This window comes from Erythrolamprus reginae, chromosome 1 (assembly GCF_031021105.1).
Source record: "Erythrolamprus reginae isolate rEryReg1 chromosome 1, rEryReg1.hap1, whole genome shotgun sequence".
NCBI classification, from domain to species: Eukaryota; Metazoa; Chordata; class Lepidosauria; order Squamata; family Dipsadidae; genus Erythrolamprus; species Erythrolamprus reginae.
The window spans coordinates 52,204,267-52,222,766 of NC_091950.1; the positions used below are offsets into that span (position 1 = coordinate 52,204,267).

Consider the following 18,500-nt stretch of genomic DNA (forward strand, 5'->3'; position numbering starts at 1 on the left):
TACTATTTAATATCTACATGAAACTGCTGGGTGAGATCATCCAGGGGCATGGGGTGAGATATCATCAATATGCAGATGATACCCAGCTTTACATCTCCACCCCTTGTCCAGTCAGTGAAGCAGTGGAAGTGATGTGCCGGTGCCTGGAGGCTGGATGGGTGTCAACAGACTCAAACTCAACCCGGATAAGATGGAGTGGCTGTGGGTTTTGCCTCCCAAGGACAATTCCATCTGTCCGTCCATCACCCTGGGGGGGGGATCACTAACCCCCTCAGAGAGGGTTCACAACTTGGGCGTCCTCCTCGATCCACAGCTCACATTAGAGAAACATCTTTCAGCTATGGCGAGGGGGGCGTTTGCCCAGGTTCGCCTGGTGCACCAGTTGCGGCCCTATTTGGACCGGGAGTCACTGCTCACAGTCACTCATGCCCTCATTACCTCGAGGCTCGACTACTGTAATGCTCTCTACATGGGGCTAACTTTGAAAAGTGTTCGGAAACTTCAGATCATGCAGAATGCAGCTGCGAGAGCTATCATGGGCTTCCCTAAATATGCCCATGTCACACCAACACTCCTCAGTCTGCATTGGTTGCCAATCAGTTTCTGGTCACAATTCAAAGTGTTCGTTATGACCTATAAAGCCCTTCATGGCACCGGACCAGAATATCTCTGGGACCGCCTTCTGCCACACGAATCCCAGTGACCGGTTAGGTCCCACAGAGTTGGCCTTCTCCGGGTCCCGTCAACTAAACAATGTCGTTTGGTGGGACCCAGGGGAAGAGCCTTCTCTGGCGGCCCCAACCCTTTGGAACCAACTCCCTCCAGATATCAGAGTTGCCCCCACCCTCCTAGCCTTTCGTAAGCTCCTTAAAACCCACCTCTGTCGTCAGGCATGGGGGAATTGACATTTTCCCTCCCCCTAGGCTTATAAAATTTATGTATGGTATGCTAGTATGTATGATTGGTTTCTAAATTGGGGTTTTTTAAATTAACTTAAATATTAGATTTGTTTACATTGTATCATTATTGCTGTGAGCCACCCCGAGTCTGCGGAGAGGGGCGGCATACAAATCTGATAAGTAAGTAAGTAAGTAAGTAAGTAAGTAAGTAAGTAAGTAAGTAAGTAAGTAAATAGTAAGTAAATTTCTTAGAAATATAAGGAAGATTGAAAACTATTGAAAATGCCTTCGTATTTCCAAATAAGCAAGGAATTGTTACAGTTCAACACAAAGTTAAATCCATGCAGGAAAAGAAAGAAGAATCTCTTTTTTTATTGTTTGGGTTTTGTGTATATGTTGTCATTCACAGTTCAGTGCCCTCCCTCCATAATGAGCAATATTTTCTTCTGCAAAAATACTGAAGCGTTCAGATTTTAAAGCAAGAGGAGGAGGAGGAGGAGGGGGTAGCTTTTCTTTTTCTTTCTTTCTCCCCTTTTAACATGTTCTCACCAACTGTACTTCTCAGCAAGTGATGATGACAGCATGTTAAAATTGAATGGTGTGATTTCTCGGCACATTTCTGAATGAATCATCCTGCAATTTAAGTTAAATAGATGCTTGCTTGGAAGAGATGCTGCCACAATCTACTTTATGATAGGGCCTGCGCTGTCTCCCCTGATGTGCAATGTGAGTCAGGCATAAATGTGAAAATTTTGAATTATCACCTTAAATGCTGATCCCCCCCTCTTTTTTTGTTAGTTAGTTGCTGGCCTCTTGAATGTTTTTCTTTTTAATCCTTGAAGGACTGGGAACATTTCCTGAATTTAAATGGGTCTGAAAATAATCTGCAACAATGTGATTATTTTTGTATAATTTTATTTACTGCATAATCATTTGCAGCAGGGGGGGACCCCTTCAAAGCCCACACAATTGCTGCAGAACTAAAAAGTGAGTTTTTAGCAGGTAATCCAGCTATAGTGAGTATCGCGAGGGTTCCGTTCCAAGACCCCTCGCGATAATCGATTTTTCGCGATGTAGGGTTGCGGAAGTAAAAACACCATCTGCGCATGCGCGCCCTTTTTTTCATGGCCGCACATGCGCAGATGGTGGAGTTTGCGTGGGCGGAGGGCGGCACCCAGGGAAGGTTCCTTCGGCCACCCAGCAGCTGATCTGCTCCGCAGCGCGGCAGCAGTGAGGAGCCGAAGATGGGGTTTCCCCGTTGCCCAGGCAAAGGGGAAACCCCATCTTTGGCTCCTCGCTGCTGCCGCGCTGCGGAGCAGATCAGCTGCTGGGCGGCCGAAGGAACCTTCCCTGGGTCTTCCCGCCGCCCAGGCAAAGGGGAAACCCCAAGATCGCTTGCCGCTTGCCCGTCACCCCGGCCGCCCGGCCGCTCTCTTGCCGCTTGCCGCTTGCCCGTTCACCCGCCCGCCCGGCTGCTCGCTTGCCGCTTGCCACTTGCCCGTTCACCCGCCCGCCCGGCTGCTCGCTTGCCGCTTGCCGCTTGCCCATCACCCGCCCACCCAGCCACTCGCTTGCCGCTTGCCGCTTGCCCGTTCACCCGCCCGCCCGGCTGCTCGCTTGCCGCTCGAGAGCAAGAGGGGGAGAGATAGAGAAAGAGAGAGAAGGAAAGAAAGAGATGAGAGAGGGAGGAAGAGAGTGTGAGAGAGGAAGAAGCAAGATAGAGAAAGAGAGAGAGAAAGAAAGATGAGAAAGGAAAGGAGTGACGTCATCGGGTGGAAAAATCGCGATATAGCGTTTCGCGAAGATTGAGATCGCGAAAATCGAGGGATCACTGTATAGCACAAAATGGGTTCTACTAACTTCCAATATAACCCAAGAAAACCCAGTTTTGATAAAAACTTGGTGGCAAGAAGTTCCAGTGTAAAAATACCATTACTTTCCAATGTTTTTGGTTCTAGAAATCCAAATTTGGTATCCAGAATCGATAATTAAAACTAGATAAGTGATGTTAACTGGAGTTCATCTATAGTACCAAACCCTTAGAACTCAAATTATTTCAAATCTGAGGTCCTAAACTTTAAAGCATGGAGTAATCATATTGTTTTTTTTTACTTATTTTATTTGTTAAATTGTGTTCTACCTTTCATAAGTGGAAAATTTCCACAAGATGATAACAGCACATTAAATACCGATTAATTAAACAACAAAAAATACAGTAAAACTATTATTAAAAATACAATAGATAAATTGAAGAGGTCTTAGGAGATGGTTATGCAGTCTTTAGTCAGCTTTGATTAACTCAAAATCTAAGCATGGTTAACTGTAGTTAGTGCCTGAATAGTAGAATTGCCTAGGAATTTAAGTGTTAGTGGCTACATTGCAAAGTTTAAACCAGTGTTTCCCAAACTTTTTTGAGCCGCGGCACATTATTCACATTTACAAAATCCTGGGGAGCATTGAGCGGGCCGGGGGGGGGGCAAAAAAAGTTTGGACAAAAAATATCTCTCTCTTCTTCCCTTTCGCTCTATTTCTCTCTCTGTCCCTCTTTTTCTCTCTTCCTTCCTTCTTCTTTCTTTCCCTCTCTCTCTCCATCCCTCTTTGTTTCTCCCTTCCTTCCTCTCTTTTTTGCTCTCTTTCTCCCTCCTTCCCTCCCTCTATGTCTTTCCCTCACCCTCCTTCCCCCCTATTTCTCTCTTTTGCTTTCTCTCTCTCTCTCTCTTTTGCTGTCTTTCTCTCGCTTTCTCTCTTCCCCCTCTCTCCCCCTCTCTTTCTCTCTCTCTCTTTCTTGCTATCTCTCTCTTTCTCTCTCCCCCTCTCTTGCTATCTCTTTCTCTCTCTTGCTATCTCTCTCTCTCTTTCTTTCTCTCTCTCTTTCTCGTACACCACGCCGCAGCAGCGGCATTGGGCAGTAGCTGTGGGGTGGCAGCAGGGTGGTCAGCTGTGAGGCGGAGCTCTGGAACGGAGGCACCGACGGCGGCAGCTGGATGTGTTGCTAGACACCGTACATGCTGGTGTTGCGCTGGGCATGGGCGTGGGGCTGGAGCCTCCGCCGGCCCAGCCAGCAGGCAAGTGCCAGCCACGCAATGCCAGCATGTACGGCATACAGCAACATGTCCAGCCGCCACCGTCGGTGCCTCTGTCCTGGAGTTCTGGCTCGCAGCCAACCACCCTGCTACCGCCCAGTGGCTACTGCCTGCTGCCGCTGCCGCCGCCCTCCCACTGCCACTGCCCTCCCGCCGGGCCCCAAAGCTCACCTGCTGCTGCCGCCAGGGAAGCTCCAGCCAGGCGGGGCGCTGCAGCTGCCGGAAAACTTGGAAGGTGCAAAGAAGAAAGCTCAGCTTCCGGTCTCACAACTCTTTGCTCTTCGCACTCTCAGCAAAAAGTTGCAAGACCAGCAACTCACAGCACACCTGACCATGTCTCGTGGCACACTGGTTGGGAAATACTGGTTTAAACAACATACTGGGACAAGGTAATGAGAATAGAATAGAATAGAATTCTTTATTGGTCAAGTGTGATTGGACAAACAAGGAAATTGTCTTTGGTGTATATGCTCTCAGTGTATATATACAAGGAGAATAAAATATATTCATCAAGAATAATAAGATGCAACACAGTGCTAATCAAGGTAACAAATTGTACTAGGAAACAAATAAAAACAATATGGTAATTGAAAGATACAAGCAGGGTGGGTTACTGCACGGATAGGGGGGAACACAGTGGGGTAGCGAAAATGGAGCTCCACCCCAGAGCACCCAATTTGCACTGAAAGATGTTGAAAGAAAATGCAGGGCGTCCTGCACAAGCCACACCCACAGTGTGGTAGTAAAACTTTTCGTAGCCCTTCACTGCATACAAGCAACATGGTTATAGTAATAAGTGGGAAGAGACAGATACTAGTAAGGAAGACAAGAATAATAGTAATACAGTCTTAGTAAATTATTTTGACAGTGTTGTAGGAATTAGTTGTTAAGCAGACTGATGGCATTCAGGAAAAAGCCTGTTCTTGTGTCTAGTTGTTCTGGTGTGTAGTGCCCTAGACTAGAGCATCTTTTGGGGAGTAAAATTTTAACATTTAAGTCTCATTCTGCATTTTTCTATTAATGAATGTTTAATACAGTGTTCCCTTAACTTTTGCGGGCGATGCGTTCCAAGACCGCCCATGAAAGTCAAATTTCCACGAAGTAGAGATGTGGAAGTAATTACACTATTTTGGGCTATGAACAGTATCGCAGGACATCCCCTAACAGTTTAAACCCTTAAATTATGATTTCCCATTCCCTTAACAACCTTTAGATTATTACTCACCATTATTACTGGTACTCACCATTGAAGAAGATACTTAATGATCCTGATATTTATTAACATAATTATTTATTAACAATAATTTGGCGATGACGTATGACGTGGTGTAGAAAAAACCCCGCGAAGTATTTTTTAATTAATATGTTTTTAAAAAACGTGGTGTAGACTTTTCACGAATGTCGAACCCGCGAAAGTCAAGGGAACACTGTATTGTAGAAGGCGGGGCAGAACAATGGCTGGCAGAGTATTTTTGGAAAATAGAGTTTCAGAAACTAAAGTGTATGTGCTGATTTTAACAGGTGACTGATCCTGTCAAATTTCTATCACATAGTATACATTTCCCATGCCACCATTCAGACTGATTCTTCATGTGATATCAGTAGATGCATTTATGCATTATATTGCTGTTTGTTTCCATAGAAACTGATGGAGAAGGGGAAAAGAGTAGCAGGAAGGACAAAGGGTAAATATCAGTTGGAGTTGTACAATAAATGTACACTCTAAATGATTAGACATTTCCTGATAGTCTTACACAGAATTATAGTTTGATTTCTAAAAGAAAAAAGGAAGGAAGGAAGGAGGGAGGGATGATTTTTCTTCTGTGCGTGCTCAGAGACCAAACAAATTGCCAAAAATTAGAAAAAAAGATGGCGGAGTGTACCAACCGGCAAAGACAGCACCGGAGCCATCGCGCCCAAATTGCGCCACCAGCGCGCCACAATCAGAGTGGCACACCAGACCACATCAGTAGGAACCCACCTCTGCAGCATGGGTATTCTGAGTATTGAAGCCAAATATCTTAAAGTTAGTAAAGTTGAGAAACACTGCTCTATAATTTCTTGCATCCAGTAATACAGGGGCACCTCTACTTAAGAACTTAATTTGTTCCGTGACCAGGTTCTTAAGTCGGTCGGTCCTCTCCCCCCTGCTATTCAATATCTACATGAAACCGCTGGGTGAGATCATCCAAGGGCATGGGGTGAGGTATCATCAGTACGCTGATGATACCCAGCTTTACATCTCCACCCCATGTCCAGTCAACGAAGCAGTGGAAGTGATGTGCCGGTGTCTGGAGGCTGTTGGGGCCTGGATGGGTGCCAACAGACTCAAACTCAACCCGGATAAGACGGAGTGGCTGTGGGTTTTGCCTCCCAAGGACAATTCCATCTGTCCTTCCATTACCCTGGGGGGGGGAGGGAATTATTGACCCCCTCGGAGAGGGTCCGCAACTTGGGCGTCCTCCTCGATCCACAGCTCACATTAGAGAACCATCTTTCAGCTGTGGCGAGGGGGGCGTTTGCCCAGGTTCGCCTGGTGCACCAGTTGCGACCCTATCTGGACCGGGACTCACTGCTCACAGTCACTCATGCCCTCATCACCTCGAGGTTCGACTACTGTAATGCTCTCTACATGGGGCTACCTTTGAAAAGTGTTCGGAAACTTCAGATCGTGCAGAATGCAGCTGCGAGAGCAGTCATGGGCCTACCTAGGTATGCCCATGTTTCACCAACACTCCGCAGTCTGCATTGGTTGCCGATCAACTTCCGGTCACAATTCAAAGTGTTGGTTATGATCTTTAAAGTCCTTCATGGCACTGGACCAGAATATCTCCGAGACTGCCTGCTGCCGCACGAATCCCAGCGACCGATTAGGTCCCACAGAGTGGGCCTTCTCCAGGTCCCGTCAACTAAACAATGTCGGTTGGTGGGCCCCAGGGGAAGAGCCTTCTCTGTGGCGGCCCCGACCCTCTGGAACCAACTCCCTCCGGAGATTAGAACTGCCCCTACTCTCCTTGCCTTTCGTAAGCTCCTTAAGACCCACCTGTGTTGTCAGGCATGGGGGAACTGAGACATCTCCCCCGGGCATATACAATTTATGAATGGTATGTGTGTATGTATGTGTGTTTAGAAAATGGGGGTTTTAAAATGTTTTTAGTAGAAATTTAGATTTGTTATAAATTGTTTTTCACTTTGTTGTGAGCCGCCCCAAGTCTGCGGAGAGGGGCGGCATACAAATATAAATAAATAAATAAATAAATATAAAAGTTTGTAAGAAGAAGCACATTTTTCCCACAGGAATCAATGTAAAAGCAAATAATGTGTGCAATTGGGGAAACCACAGGGAGGGTGGAGGCCCTGTTTCCTCCCAGGAGATTCCTAGAGAGGCCCCACGGAGGCTTCTCCCTGCCTTTTCTGGCCTTGTTTCCTCCCAGGACATTCCTTGAGAGGCCCCACGGAGGCTTCTCTCTGCCTTTTCCGGCCCTGTTTCTTCCCAGGAGATTTATATATATATTTATATATTTATTTGATTATTATGCCACCCTTCTCCTTAGACTCAGGGCGGCTTACAACATGTTAGCAATACCACTTTTTAACAGAGCCAGCATATTGCCCCCGCAATCTGGGTCCTCATTTTACCCACCTCGGAAGAATAGAAGGCTGAGTCAACCTTGAGCCGGTGATGAGATTTGGACCGCTGACATACAGATCTACAGTCAGCTTCAGTGGCCTGCAGTACAGCACTCTACCTGCTGCGCCACCCCAGCTCATTCCTAGAGAGGCCCCACAGAGGCTTCTCCCTGCCTTTTGCGGTTACAGTTTCAGAGGCTCAGGTTTGTAAGTGGGAAATGGTTCTTGAGAAGAGGCAAAAAAAGCTTGAACACCCGGTTATTATCTAGAAAAGTTTATAAGTAGAGGGGTTTGTATGTAGAGGTACCACTGTAGTTTATGCCACTACAATACTTTTAAACGCTTAAACAATGGTAGTGATATATATAGCTTTCCTTTGCTGTCATTGAGTCACAATATTTTGTTCCAAATTGAGATGTTTATGAAGGGATTCTCTAAATCAGTTGTCAACCATGTCAACTTTAGGATTTCCCATGCTGGGGAAGTCCAGGCATTTTAAAGTTGCCAAGGTTAAGAAACACTTAAAACCATTGCAGTTGTACTTGAAGCACCATCAATACAGTGGTGGGTTGCTATCGATTTGCCCTGGATCGAGTGAACTGTTAGCGGTGGTAGTGGAAGGCTCCGCCCACCCACCCGGATATCTCTGCGTGCATCTGCGCCCTCCCGGGAGCAAAGATATTTGAAACCAGGGGTAGGCTACTGCCTGGACAGGGGGAATACAGTGGGGTAGCGAAAATGGAGCTCCACCCCAGGGCACCCAATTTGCACTGAAAGATGTTGAACAAAAATGCAGGGCATCCTGCATAAGCCACGCCCACAGTGTGGTAGTAAAAATTTCAGTAGCCCTTCACTGGCTGTGACTGTTTCTAAGGTTGTTCCACTGCTCTTTAATGAGTTGTCGTTTTTGTTCCCATACATGTCAAAGAATTTTTTTTATAACAAATTGGAAACTTTGTAATTCACCACACCATTCACCTTAATTGGTGAATAACTGTTAAAATATTGCCCTGCTTTTGGATTTTACAAGAAGTAAATGACTATTTTTAGTTTTAAAAGCTTTTACTATGTTCTGTGTTGTCCTTTTTTATAGATTTTTAGATTTAAGTTAGTGATAACCTCAAAACAGAAACTCAATTTGCTGGCTTTAGGGAAACCAAAAGGCACTTGGACATGTAAACTAATAAGACTCTGGGCTTAGCATCACATCGCATTTTGGAGTAATTCAGAAACACCATTCATCTCTTGTTTGTGCTTATGAAAAGACTTGAATCTTTTGATTTCAAGAAGCCGCAGTTCATTACACAAAACTTGGGGAACAGTACTTTTACATTCCAGAACAAGCCAGCATTTGAAACCATAGCATTAGCAATCATGGGAATCAATTACAATGGAAATATCACTTTAGGCCAAAACAGCAAAAAAATGTGAAATGGTGGCTAATGGTGGTGGTCAGAGCTGGATCTTATACAATGTGACTGAAATAAATAATAGTTGATCCTAATCACTTGTGCCTTGAGTCCGAACTTTGTGTTGACTTGTTTGATGATCCATTTGCTTATTTTCTTGGCTATTTTCAGGAGTTTTATCCAAAACAGCAACAAACTACACTGATTTTCTTGATTTGTTAACGATGTGTGACTACGGAAGAATTTTAAGTAGTGATTACAAAGCTATATATTATAAGGATTTACCTTTATTGATATTTTGACAGGGTCCCTTTCGCATGACACCTGATTTTGCTGCTGCTACTCCTCAAGTTGGATATATTCCTCTAAGCCAGAAACCCGAAGCAGTGGTACATGCTATGAAGGTACGTTTATATAAGTCACTGATACCCTTTGCCAACTTTTGCCACTTAATGTCCTCTAGATCAGTGTTTCCCAACCTTGGCAACTTGAAAATATCTCGACTTCAACTCCCAGAATTCCCCAGCCAGCATTCGCTGGCTGGGGAATTCTGGGAGTTGAAGTCCAAATATCTTCAAGTTGTCAAGGTTGGGAAACACTGCTCTAGATTGTTGGAACCTGAAGGACATCAGAATGGAAGAAACTATTGAAATGTAGAATGGGGAAATCAAACAGTAATCCATTTCTTAAAAGTTTCCCCCCCAAAATCTGCTGTCATTCATATTATAAATAATGGCAACACTGTGCAATAGGATTTGCCAGCAAAAGAAGCAAAACTGCTATTGCAGAGCTTTGTATTTCTAATACATGAGATGTGAAGAAAGACGTTTGAGCTGGTAACAATGCATGGCAGTCTTTCTCAGATTGGATAACCAGCAACTATTAATCAACTCATCTCAATTTGCTTGGGCAGTCAGTAATTGGTTGCCAGTGTGTCATTTCTGAGCTTTGATTGTCCACACAATTGAGTATAAGGCAGACATATAGAGGCCAAATGTGTTAACAGCACAGTCTGCATCCACTAGGATCAATAATTAATTATTTCCTTTTCATGTCAGATATAGTTTTATTTGTTAGCAAATCCCTCTTGTTTTCCTTGTATCCTTCCCATTAAAAAAAAGGAAAGCAATAGATTGAATTAGTTTAAGACATCCAAACAATGATTGTAATGTCAGTTAAGCTTGTGAGTTATACGGTTTCTAAAGTAGGTTAAGCTAAGTAAGCAAATGACCCAGTTTTTTAATTGAGGATTTAAAAATAAGCAGGAAAAAGGAAATACAGTACTAGTCTAATTCTAAGCAATCAACATGTGGTTATATCAGGGGAAAAAATGGCATGCAATTTTGGAAAGTATATTTACACACATCGTTAAGTGGATTTGAATCAAAATTTATTGCACTTTAAACAATTTAAAGAGTACGTGATAAAATGGTCCAAGAATTTCAGTTATATATTTTGTGTGTGTGGGCATAACTTTATGTTATAACTTAAAGGAGAACTTTTACAAAATGATGTATTGTTGGTACACGACATGAGAAAAATTATGAACAATATGCAGAAATATGCACAAAGACGGAAAGATTTGGAAATACCTACAAGAGGGAAATGGTTAGAGAAAATGACAGAATTTGTAGAAATTGCTCCTTGTAATCCTAAAAATGTTTGAATGGGAACCCTTTGTGATTTTCCCCCCCTGAAAATGGAAAAGATGAACTGGTGATTTATGAATTTGATGATTTGAAAGGATAAATATGACAAAATAGGCGTTGATTGCTTACCTGAACGCCTCTTCTCGTACGGTGAGTGGGTACAGCAGTCACGTGGGTTGCTCCTGTCCAATCCGATGGGACTGAGCCTAGTATTAAAAAAGCCTGCTGGATCCGCCCCTTCCCCAGAATTCGCGAATCCGTAGATTAGGCTCAGATGTGAAGGCTCAATAATGTTCAACTCTCATGTGTTAGAAGAAAGGTAGGAATAGAAGACATAGAAGACCACATAAAAGGGAGGGAAGTGACTGCTGTACCCACTCACCGTACGAGAAGAGGCGTTCAGGTAAGCAATCAACGCCTATTCTCCGTACTGAAGGAGTGGGTCCAGCAGTCACGTGGGACATACCCAATAGATAGGTCCCTAGGGTGGGATTAGATTGCTATCGTGAGAGATAACGGATTGGAGTACCCTTCTGCCGAAGGCAGCGTCCGCTGAGGTGTAAGAATCGATTTTGTAGTGCCTTATGAAGGAATTTGGCGAGGCCCAGGTGGCTGCTTTGCAGACTTCTTCCAACGGGGCTTGAGTCGCCCAAGCGGCAGATGTGGCAGCACTTCTGGTGGAGTGCGCTGTAATATTCTTTGGAATGGAGAGGGAGGCTGTCTCATAGGCCTTAGAGATGGTCCCTCTGATCCAACGGCCTATTACTGATGAGGACACTTTGGATCCCATGGATCTGGGATGATAGGCCACGAAGAGTGCCTCAGACCTCCGAATGGGTCCTGTGCATTGAATATAAATTTTTAGTGCTCTAGTGAGATCCAGAGTGTGCCATCTAATTGCCAGGGGATGCTCCCGTTGGAGACAGAAAGAAGGTAAGACAATATCCTGGGATGTGTGGAACATGGAACTGACCTTGGGTAGAAAGGTGGGGTCCAGTCGCAGAACCACCTTGTCCTGATGGAACTGACAGAGGTCCTGTCTGATAGAGAGAGCTGCCAACTCAGATATGCGTCGGGCGGATGTAATCGCCACCAGGAATGCTACCTTAAAGGATAGGTACCTGAGGGACGCAGATTTCAGGGGTTCATAGGGTGCCTGAGTAAGGGAATGGAGAACCCATGGCAAGTCCCAGGAAGGATATCTGTGGACCTTAGAAGGCCTGAGGTTGGCCACTCCTCTGAGAAATTCTTGGATTTCCGGCAGGGAGCGGAGAGGCTGCCTGTGAGGCCCCGCCAAGACAGAAGAGATAGGTGCCAGGTGGCGACGGATGGTGCTGGTAGAGAGGCCTTGGTGGAAACCTTTCATGAGGAAGGAGATTATCCTGTGAATGGGAAGACACAGGGGAGATAAACCCTCCTGCGAGCACCACTGATGGAATTTGGACCAGGTATGGTCATATATCCGGTTGGTAGACCCTCTTCTAGACTTCAGGATGATTTCCACTGTGTCCGGGTCGTACCCTCGCAGGTCTAGGTCTCTCCGGATAATAGCCAGGCGGTGAGGTGGAACCACTCCGGGTCTGGATGAAAGGAGGCCCCCTGCCGCAACATATCCTCCGAAACGGGGAGTCGCCAGGGGTCCTGGACGGACAGCTGTTGGAGGTCCGCGAACCAGGGCCGGCGAGGCCAGTGGGGGGCGATCAGGATTACTCGAGCCCTCTCTAGGATGATCTTGTGGACCACGTCTGGGAGAATTGGAATTGGAGGGAAGGCATACAGAAGACCTGGAGGCCAAGGGATCCTGAGAGCATTGATTGCCTCTGCTCCTGGGGATGGAAACCTGGAGATGAAGCGAGGGAGCTGGGCATTGGCTTCGGTCGCAAACAGATCCAGCACTGGATGGCCGAAAGTGAGGCAGATTTGGTGGAACAGTGCCTGATGGAGATTCCACTCTCCTGGATCTATGGTCGCTCGCGAGAGCCAGTCCGCTTGGACGTTGAGGCTCCCCGAGATGTGATCGGCTAGAAGCGACTGGAGATGTTTCTCCGCCCAAAGGCCTAACTTTAGGGCCTCCTTCATGAGGGCCTTGGATCTTGTGCCTCCCTGTCTGCAAATGTGGCTTTTTGTGGCTATGTTGTCGGTAAGAATCAGAACATGCTGGTTGGAGATGTGAGGTTTGAACTGTTTTAGAGCTAGGGACACAGCTCTTAATTCTAGCCAATTGATGGGCCTGGAGGCTTCCTCTGGTGACCACGTGCCCTGGGCTATTAGACCCTGGGCATGGGCTCCCCAGCCCGATAGGCTGGCATCTGTGGTGACAACAAACTGGTCTGGGCACCTGAAGAGAGATCCCTTGTCTAGGGCTGGAGAAGTCCACCACTTGAGGGATCTGCGAACTGCCGGTGGAATGGCGATGCGACGAGTCGAGTTGCTGTGCCCCGATCTCTGGAATGGTAACAGAAGCCACTGTAGTTCCCTGGCGTGAAGACGAGCCCAGGGGACAATGCCAATACACGACACCATCTTTCCCAGTAGGGAAGATAGGGTGACAATGGAGGCAGATTGTTGGGATAGAATACGAGAAATAAGATCCAACATGCTGTGTTTTCTCTCAGAAGAGAGGAAAACCTGGGATATCTCATAATTAATGATAGTTCCCAGATGTAGAATGGAAGTAGATGGCTTAAGGTGGCTCTTTTTGAAATTTATGGAGAAACCATGGTTCTGTAGGACCGACATGGTGGAAGAGAGATCTGCAGCCACTCCATTTTTAGAATTTCCATGAATTAAAATGTCATCTAAATAACATAAAATATGAATGGGCGTGGCCCGGATATGTGCCGCCAGGGATCCCAAGAGCTTGGTAAAGACTCTGGGAGCCGAGGAGAGCCCAAATGGCATAGCCCTATACTGAAAATGCCTGCCCTGGAAGGCAAAATGTAGAAATTTTCTATGGCCTTTGGCAATGGGGATGTGGAGGTAAGCTTCCGTAAGGTCCAGGGAGACCATAAAATCCCCAGGATGCAGGGCAGCTAAGATGGAAGATAAGGAATGCATTTTAAATTTCCTATATTTAATGAATTGGTTCAAATTCTTTAGGTCTAAGATGGCTCTCCAGCCTCCAGAGGTCTTAGGGACCATGAAGAGGATGGAGTAGAAGCCCAAGCCTCTCTGGAGAGAGGGGACCGGTTGGATAGCTTTAATAGCCAACAAGTGGGAAATAGCTTCCTCCATTCGGATACGAGATGGAGAGGAGCTGGGAGAGGGACAAGAAATAAAACGCTTAGGGGGAGGAGAAATAAACTCTAAACGGAGACCCCTTTCCACAGTATCAATGACCCAGGGGTCCTTACAAGAACGGTGCCAGGAGGTGGAAAACCAGGCCAGGCGACCGCCTATGGGAAAAGAGGAAGACTCACCATCTGGGTTTTTTGGAAGCCCTGGCAGAGGAGGATCCTCTCTGGTAGCGGGAACCTCTGCCCCTGGTGTTTCTAGATTGGGATCGAAACCGAGGGGAATACTGACCTGGATTCCTTTGAAAGGCGAAACCCTGATCCTGTTGACGACCTGTGCGCCGAAAGGACTGCGGTTTAGGGGCCTTCTTGGTGGTAGGTCCTAAGACCTTTTTCTTGTCCGTGGTCTCTGTGAGGAGAGGGTCCAGAAGGTCTCCGAAGAGGAGATTGCGTTTCAGAGGACCCATGGCTAACTGCCACTTCTGCCTTACTCCCGCCTGCCAAGGGCGGAGCCATAGAAGTCTTCTGGCCGTTGTGGAGGCCGCTACTGACCTGGCTGCAAATCTGGAAGATTGGAGAGTAGCATCCGCTATGTATTGGGCAGCTGCGAAGATTTTGTTGAAATCTTGTTGGCCTCATAGATCATCTGGAGGTAGATGTTGTTGGAGCTGACGAAGCCACAAGAGCATAGCTCTGGAGAAGAAAGATGCTGCTGCAGCACTTTTAATGGCCCATGAGTCTGCGAAGAAACCTCTCTTGAGCATTTGCTCAAGACGCTTGTCTTCTGGACGGAGGACCTCCTCTGCTTCGCCAGGCATGGCAGCAGCCGAATGGAGAGTCTTCACCGGTTCATCTGGCCTGGGACAGGCTAGGAGCTCCTCATAAGAGGGAGAGAGCTTGTAGAGCTTCCTGTCCTTGGAAGTGGGAGTGAAGCCAGAGGTTGGATGGTCCCACTGTTTGAGCAAGGCGTCCTTAAACAATTTGGGCATAGGAATTACCTCATTGTCTTCCTGTTCTCCCATGAAATAAGGAAGATTTTCCTCTGGAGGATCTGTGGAAGGAGTAGCCTGCTTTTCTTGCCCGGCTAGCCCCGTGGATACTCTTGCTTTGAGAAGGAGAGATTTGAAGAGTTGAGATGGAAAGATGGCAGCTGGGGCTGGAATCTTAATTTGAGATTCCTCATCTTCCGACAGACGCTGAAAGGGGTCATCATCCTCTTCTGCTTCCACGTCCTCATTCTCTTCCTGAGAAGAATCTGAGTCCTCCATGACTGGGGCTCTGTAGGAAGGAGAAGAACTCACGGGACGGGAGGAGCGTGGAGGGGGATGAGACAGAGAAGGAACATTGATGGCCGAGAGTTTAGCATCAATGGTTTTAGTCAAAACAGACAAGATAGACTGAAACTCCGGAGGCAAGGAAGAAGTATCAGCCGGAAAGTTAGAAGGATCCCTGAAGGCCTGAAAAGGTTCTGGCTGGGAGGAATCTTCAGTAATATCTGGCTCCTCTGGACCTAAGCCCCATAGATTAGGTTGGGGTGGATTTAGGTTTGGCTCATCCAGGGATAGCACAGGAACCCCAGAGAGAGGCAGGTTAGAGGCCTCCGGGGGGGTTGGATTCATGGCTGGGACTGCACCTTTAAACGTTTGGCTGATTTATCATGTATTTTTTGCAGGGCTAGGTCCCTTCTCTTCTCAGCCCTGGTGGACTTGGCCAAGGAATGGGCTCCTGAAGAAGAGGAGGAAGAGGCCTGGGGGATATTAGTAGATTCATCACCAGTAGGCCTAACCTCTCTGGGACCTTTGGTAGTGCCTCTCTTGGGAAAAGAAGCCATAGTCTGAACAAATTACAGAAGACAAGGCTTGAGCCAAAGAAAATAGGGGGGAGAAGAATTTAATAGCTTTCCCAAGAGGAGAGGTGACCCTGCTCCTAGGCCCAGGAGCGGCTGCGACTTAGGGGCAATCCGGACGGAACCAAGAGTTCGTGTCCCTAAATGCAGCATGGCAGGCCTCACTAAACTTAACTTAAGTAAACCAAGGCACACTGGTTGGAGGCCACTTCCATGGAGAATGGACCTGAGGAAACTCACAGCTACTCCAGGGTCAAGTGGCGGACTGGAAGCACTGATGGATGACCAAGCAGGGCAAACCGAAAGTGCGAAGTTACTGGGCGCGAGGGCCTTCGCGCCAAAAAAACCGCTCCGTTTTTTTGCAATCGGAGGGAACTAAGTCCGGGAGACAAACGAGTCCCACACCGCAGGAGGTAAATAGCCCTTTAATCCTTATATAAACAATGGCTTGCCCAGCAGGACCTCCAGGCCGAGAGGAATAAGATAAAATTCCAGGCCGGCCGTAGCGACAGCACGGAGGGAAAAAAAGCCGCGAATGGCTGCGCCGCCCACTTCTCCCCCAAACTCGAAGCCCGATACGGCTGAGTAGATTTCACTGCCGGCAAGCTTTAGTAATAAAATAATCTTACTGTTTTAGAGAGAAAGGATCGAAGGGAAGGTGTTTTGAGAGGAACGAGCGTTCACGCGACCCGCTGGATGCGGGGACTGAGCGAATTCTGGGGAAGGGGCGGATCCAGCAGGCTTTTTTAATACTAGGCTCAGTCCCATCGGATTGGACAGGAGCAACCCACGTCACTGCTGGACCCACTCCTTCAGTACGGAGAATGAGAATGAATGTCACCACTCTACAGATGGAAAATAGATGAAAAATGTATTTGTAACTGCTATAAAGATCAGAAGATACTTTTTTATTATTTTATTATTATTATTTTATTATTATTATTATTATTATTATTTATTAGATTTGTATGCCACCCCTCTCCGTAGACTTTTTCCTTTTTCTCTTCTTTACACAATTTTTCTTCACTCTTTTCTCTTTTTCTCAAATTTGTATATTTTTTTACTAATTTGTTAAAATTCTTCAATAACAATTAATTTTTTTAAAAAACCTAGTAAATGGGTTTATAATACAGCAATAGGATTGGTATAACAAAGATTGCAGAAAAATGTTGATTTCTTTAATGTAGCACCCAGCTTTGTTTCTGCTGGCAAGAACAAGCAGTTGGCAGCTTCGCTTTCATCAGCATCCTTCTCATGCAACCCCCTTTGCATCTTATTACTATAAGAGCTTAAGGAATAATCAGACTTCAGGGGAAATTGATGAACATTATCTCTCTCCTTTCCTTTGTGGAAGCATAGTTAGTATCTAAGCCAGTCGAAGAGTATAAGGAGTGATTAAAAGAAGTGAGAATATGATTTGTGCATGAAAACATTGAAAACTTCTTTTTTCTCCCAAGCTTAGAACTATTTACATTGGCCTTTTCCAACCTTCTTTTTTAATGTCTTAAAGCTAGCTGAAAATTATAGATGTTCTGATCCCAATACAAATGAGTTGCCCAGCTGAAGAAGGCTATGGTGTACTGACTGACGGCAGCTCTCCTGGGTTTACCATGAGTGAGCCCCACTCTTAGTATTTTCCAAATCTTTGTTCACTGATAAAAGAACTGTATTCATTGAAATAATTTTCAGCAGGAGCAATATAGAAACTGAGTTATATCACTGGTCTACCTAATTTATTATTAACGCATCTTGAAATCTTGTGTGTTGTATTGTTTTTTTCAGTGTTGGGATGGACATAATGTCTTAACTATATCAGTAGAACTCAGTAAAATATGCTTGATGTGTACATGTTTATCTAATGTTAAATATCAGTTGCATACTTTCCTGGATCTCCTACCTTGTCGAGCACTAACTTAAGTTTAGATTTACATGGCATGTGGATGAAAGACTTTGATCATATTTTATCTAATCTTTTGGATAAAAATATTAGATAAATCTTTTCTTAGATTAGGTAATTCTAATTTTTTCAATCTTTATCCCTACTCTTCTTTTCTGTCTCTTTCTCTCTATGTGTGTGTGTTGTGAGATTTTGTTCTGTTTTGGCTGTAATGAATCACGATGTGACATATTTTATAATTTCATCTCCATTGTGCTTGTCTATAGGTCCTTGAAGTCCATGAGAATTTGGACAGGCAGATACAAGAAAACTATGAAGAAGACCTGAGTGAAAAGGAGAAAGCAATTGTCCGTGAAATGTGCAATGTAATGAATCCATTTTCACAGTCTTTCTTGTGTTAGCTGTTCACTTCTAGTTGTGATGTTGTTCAATATCTTGTAGGATCTGTTCTGTCTGTGCAGACTTATTTAATTGTTGTCTTCACAATCTGAGGAAAAACAGGTTACAAAGCAAGTGACAATGTAGTCCTAGATACAGTGTGTGTGTAGAGGGAGTATTTAGTCAGACACCAATTGTGCAAGTTCTCCCACTTAAAAAGATGAGAGAAGCCTGCAATTGATCTCATAGGTAAGATCTGCCAAAACCACGTCTTTAGTGCCACCTAGAAAAAAGTAACAAGGTAGGGGCAATCTTCTCTATGAGGGAATGATATTCTAAAAGAAGGGAGCTATCACAGAGAAGGCCCCTTTACTGATTCTACAAGACAAGACCCTCAGTATGCCTTGCCTTGCTGCTCTGGTGGGCTGGGTAAGTGGGGAGAGACAGTCCTTCAATAAATGGGCCCCAAGCCATGT

The 18,500-nt window shown here is 45.5% G+C and overlaps 1 protein-coding gene across 1 annotated transcript in view; it reads left to right on the top strand.

The window, feature by feature from the left end:
* Window positions 1–18,500, top strand: part of CCDC85C (coiled-coil domain containing 85C) — a 186,084-nt gene that overhangs the window by 157,096 nt on the left and 10,488 nt on the right. Inside the window, exons 5-6 of the mRNA XM_070752612.1 lie at window positions 9,327–9,425; window positions 17,913–18,011. Coding sequence (XP_070608713.1) covers window positions 9,327–9,425; window positions 17,913–18,011 — 198 coding nt within the window. The remainder of the gene's footprint in view (window positions 1–9,326; window positions 9,426–17,912; window positions 18,012–18,500) is intronic.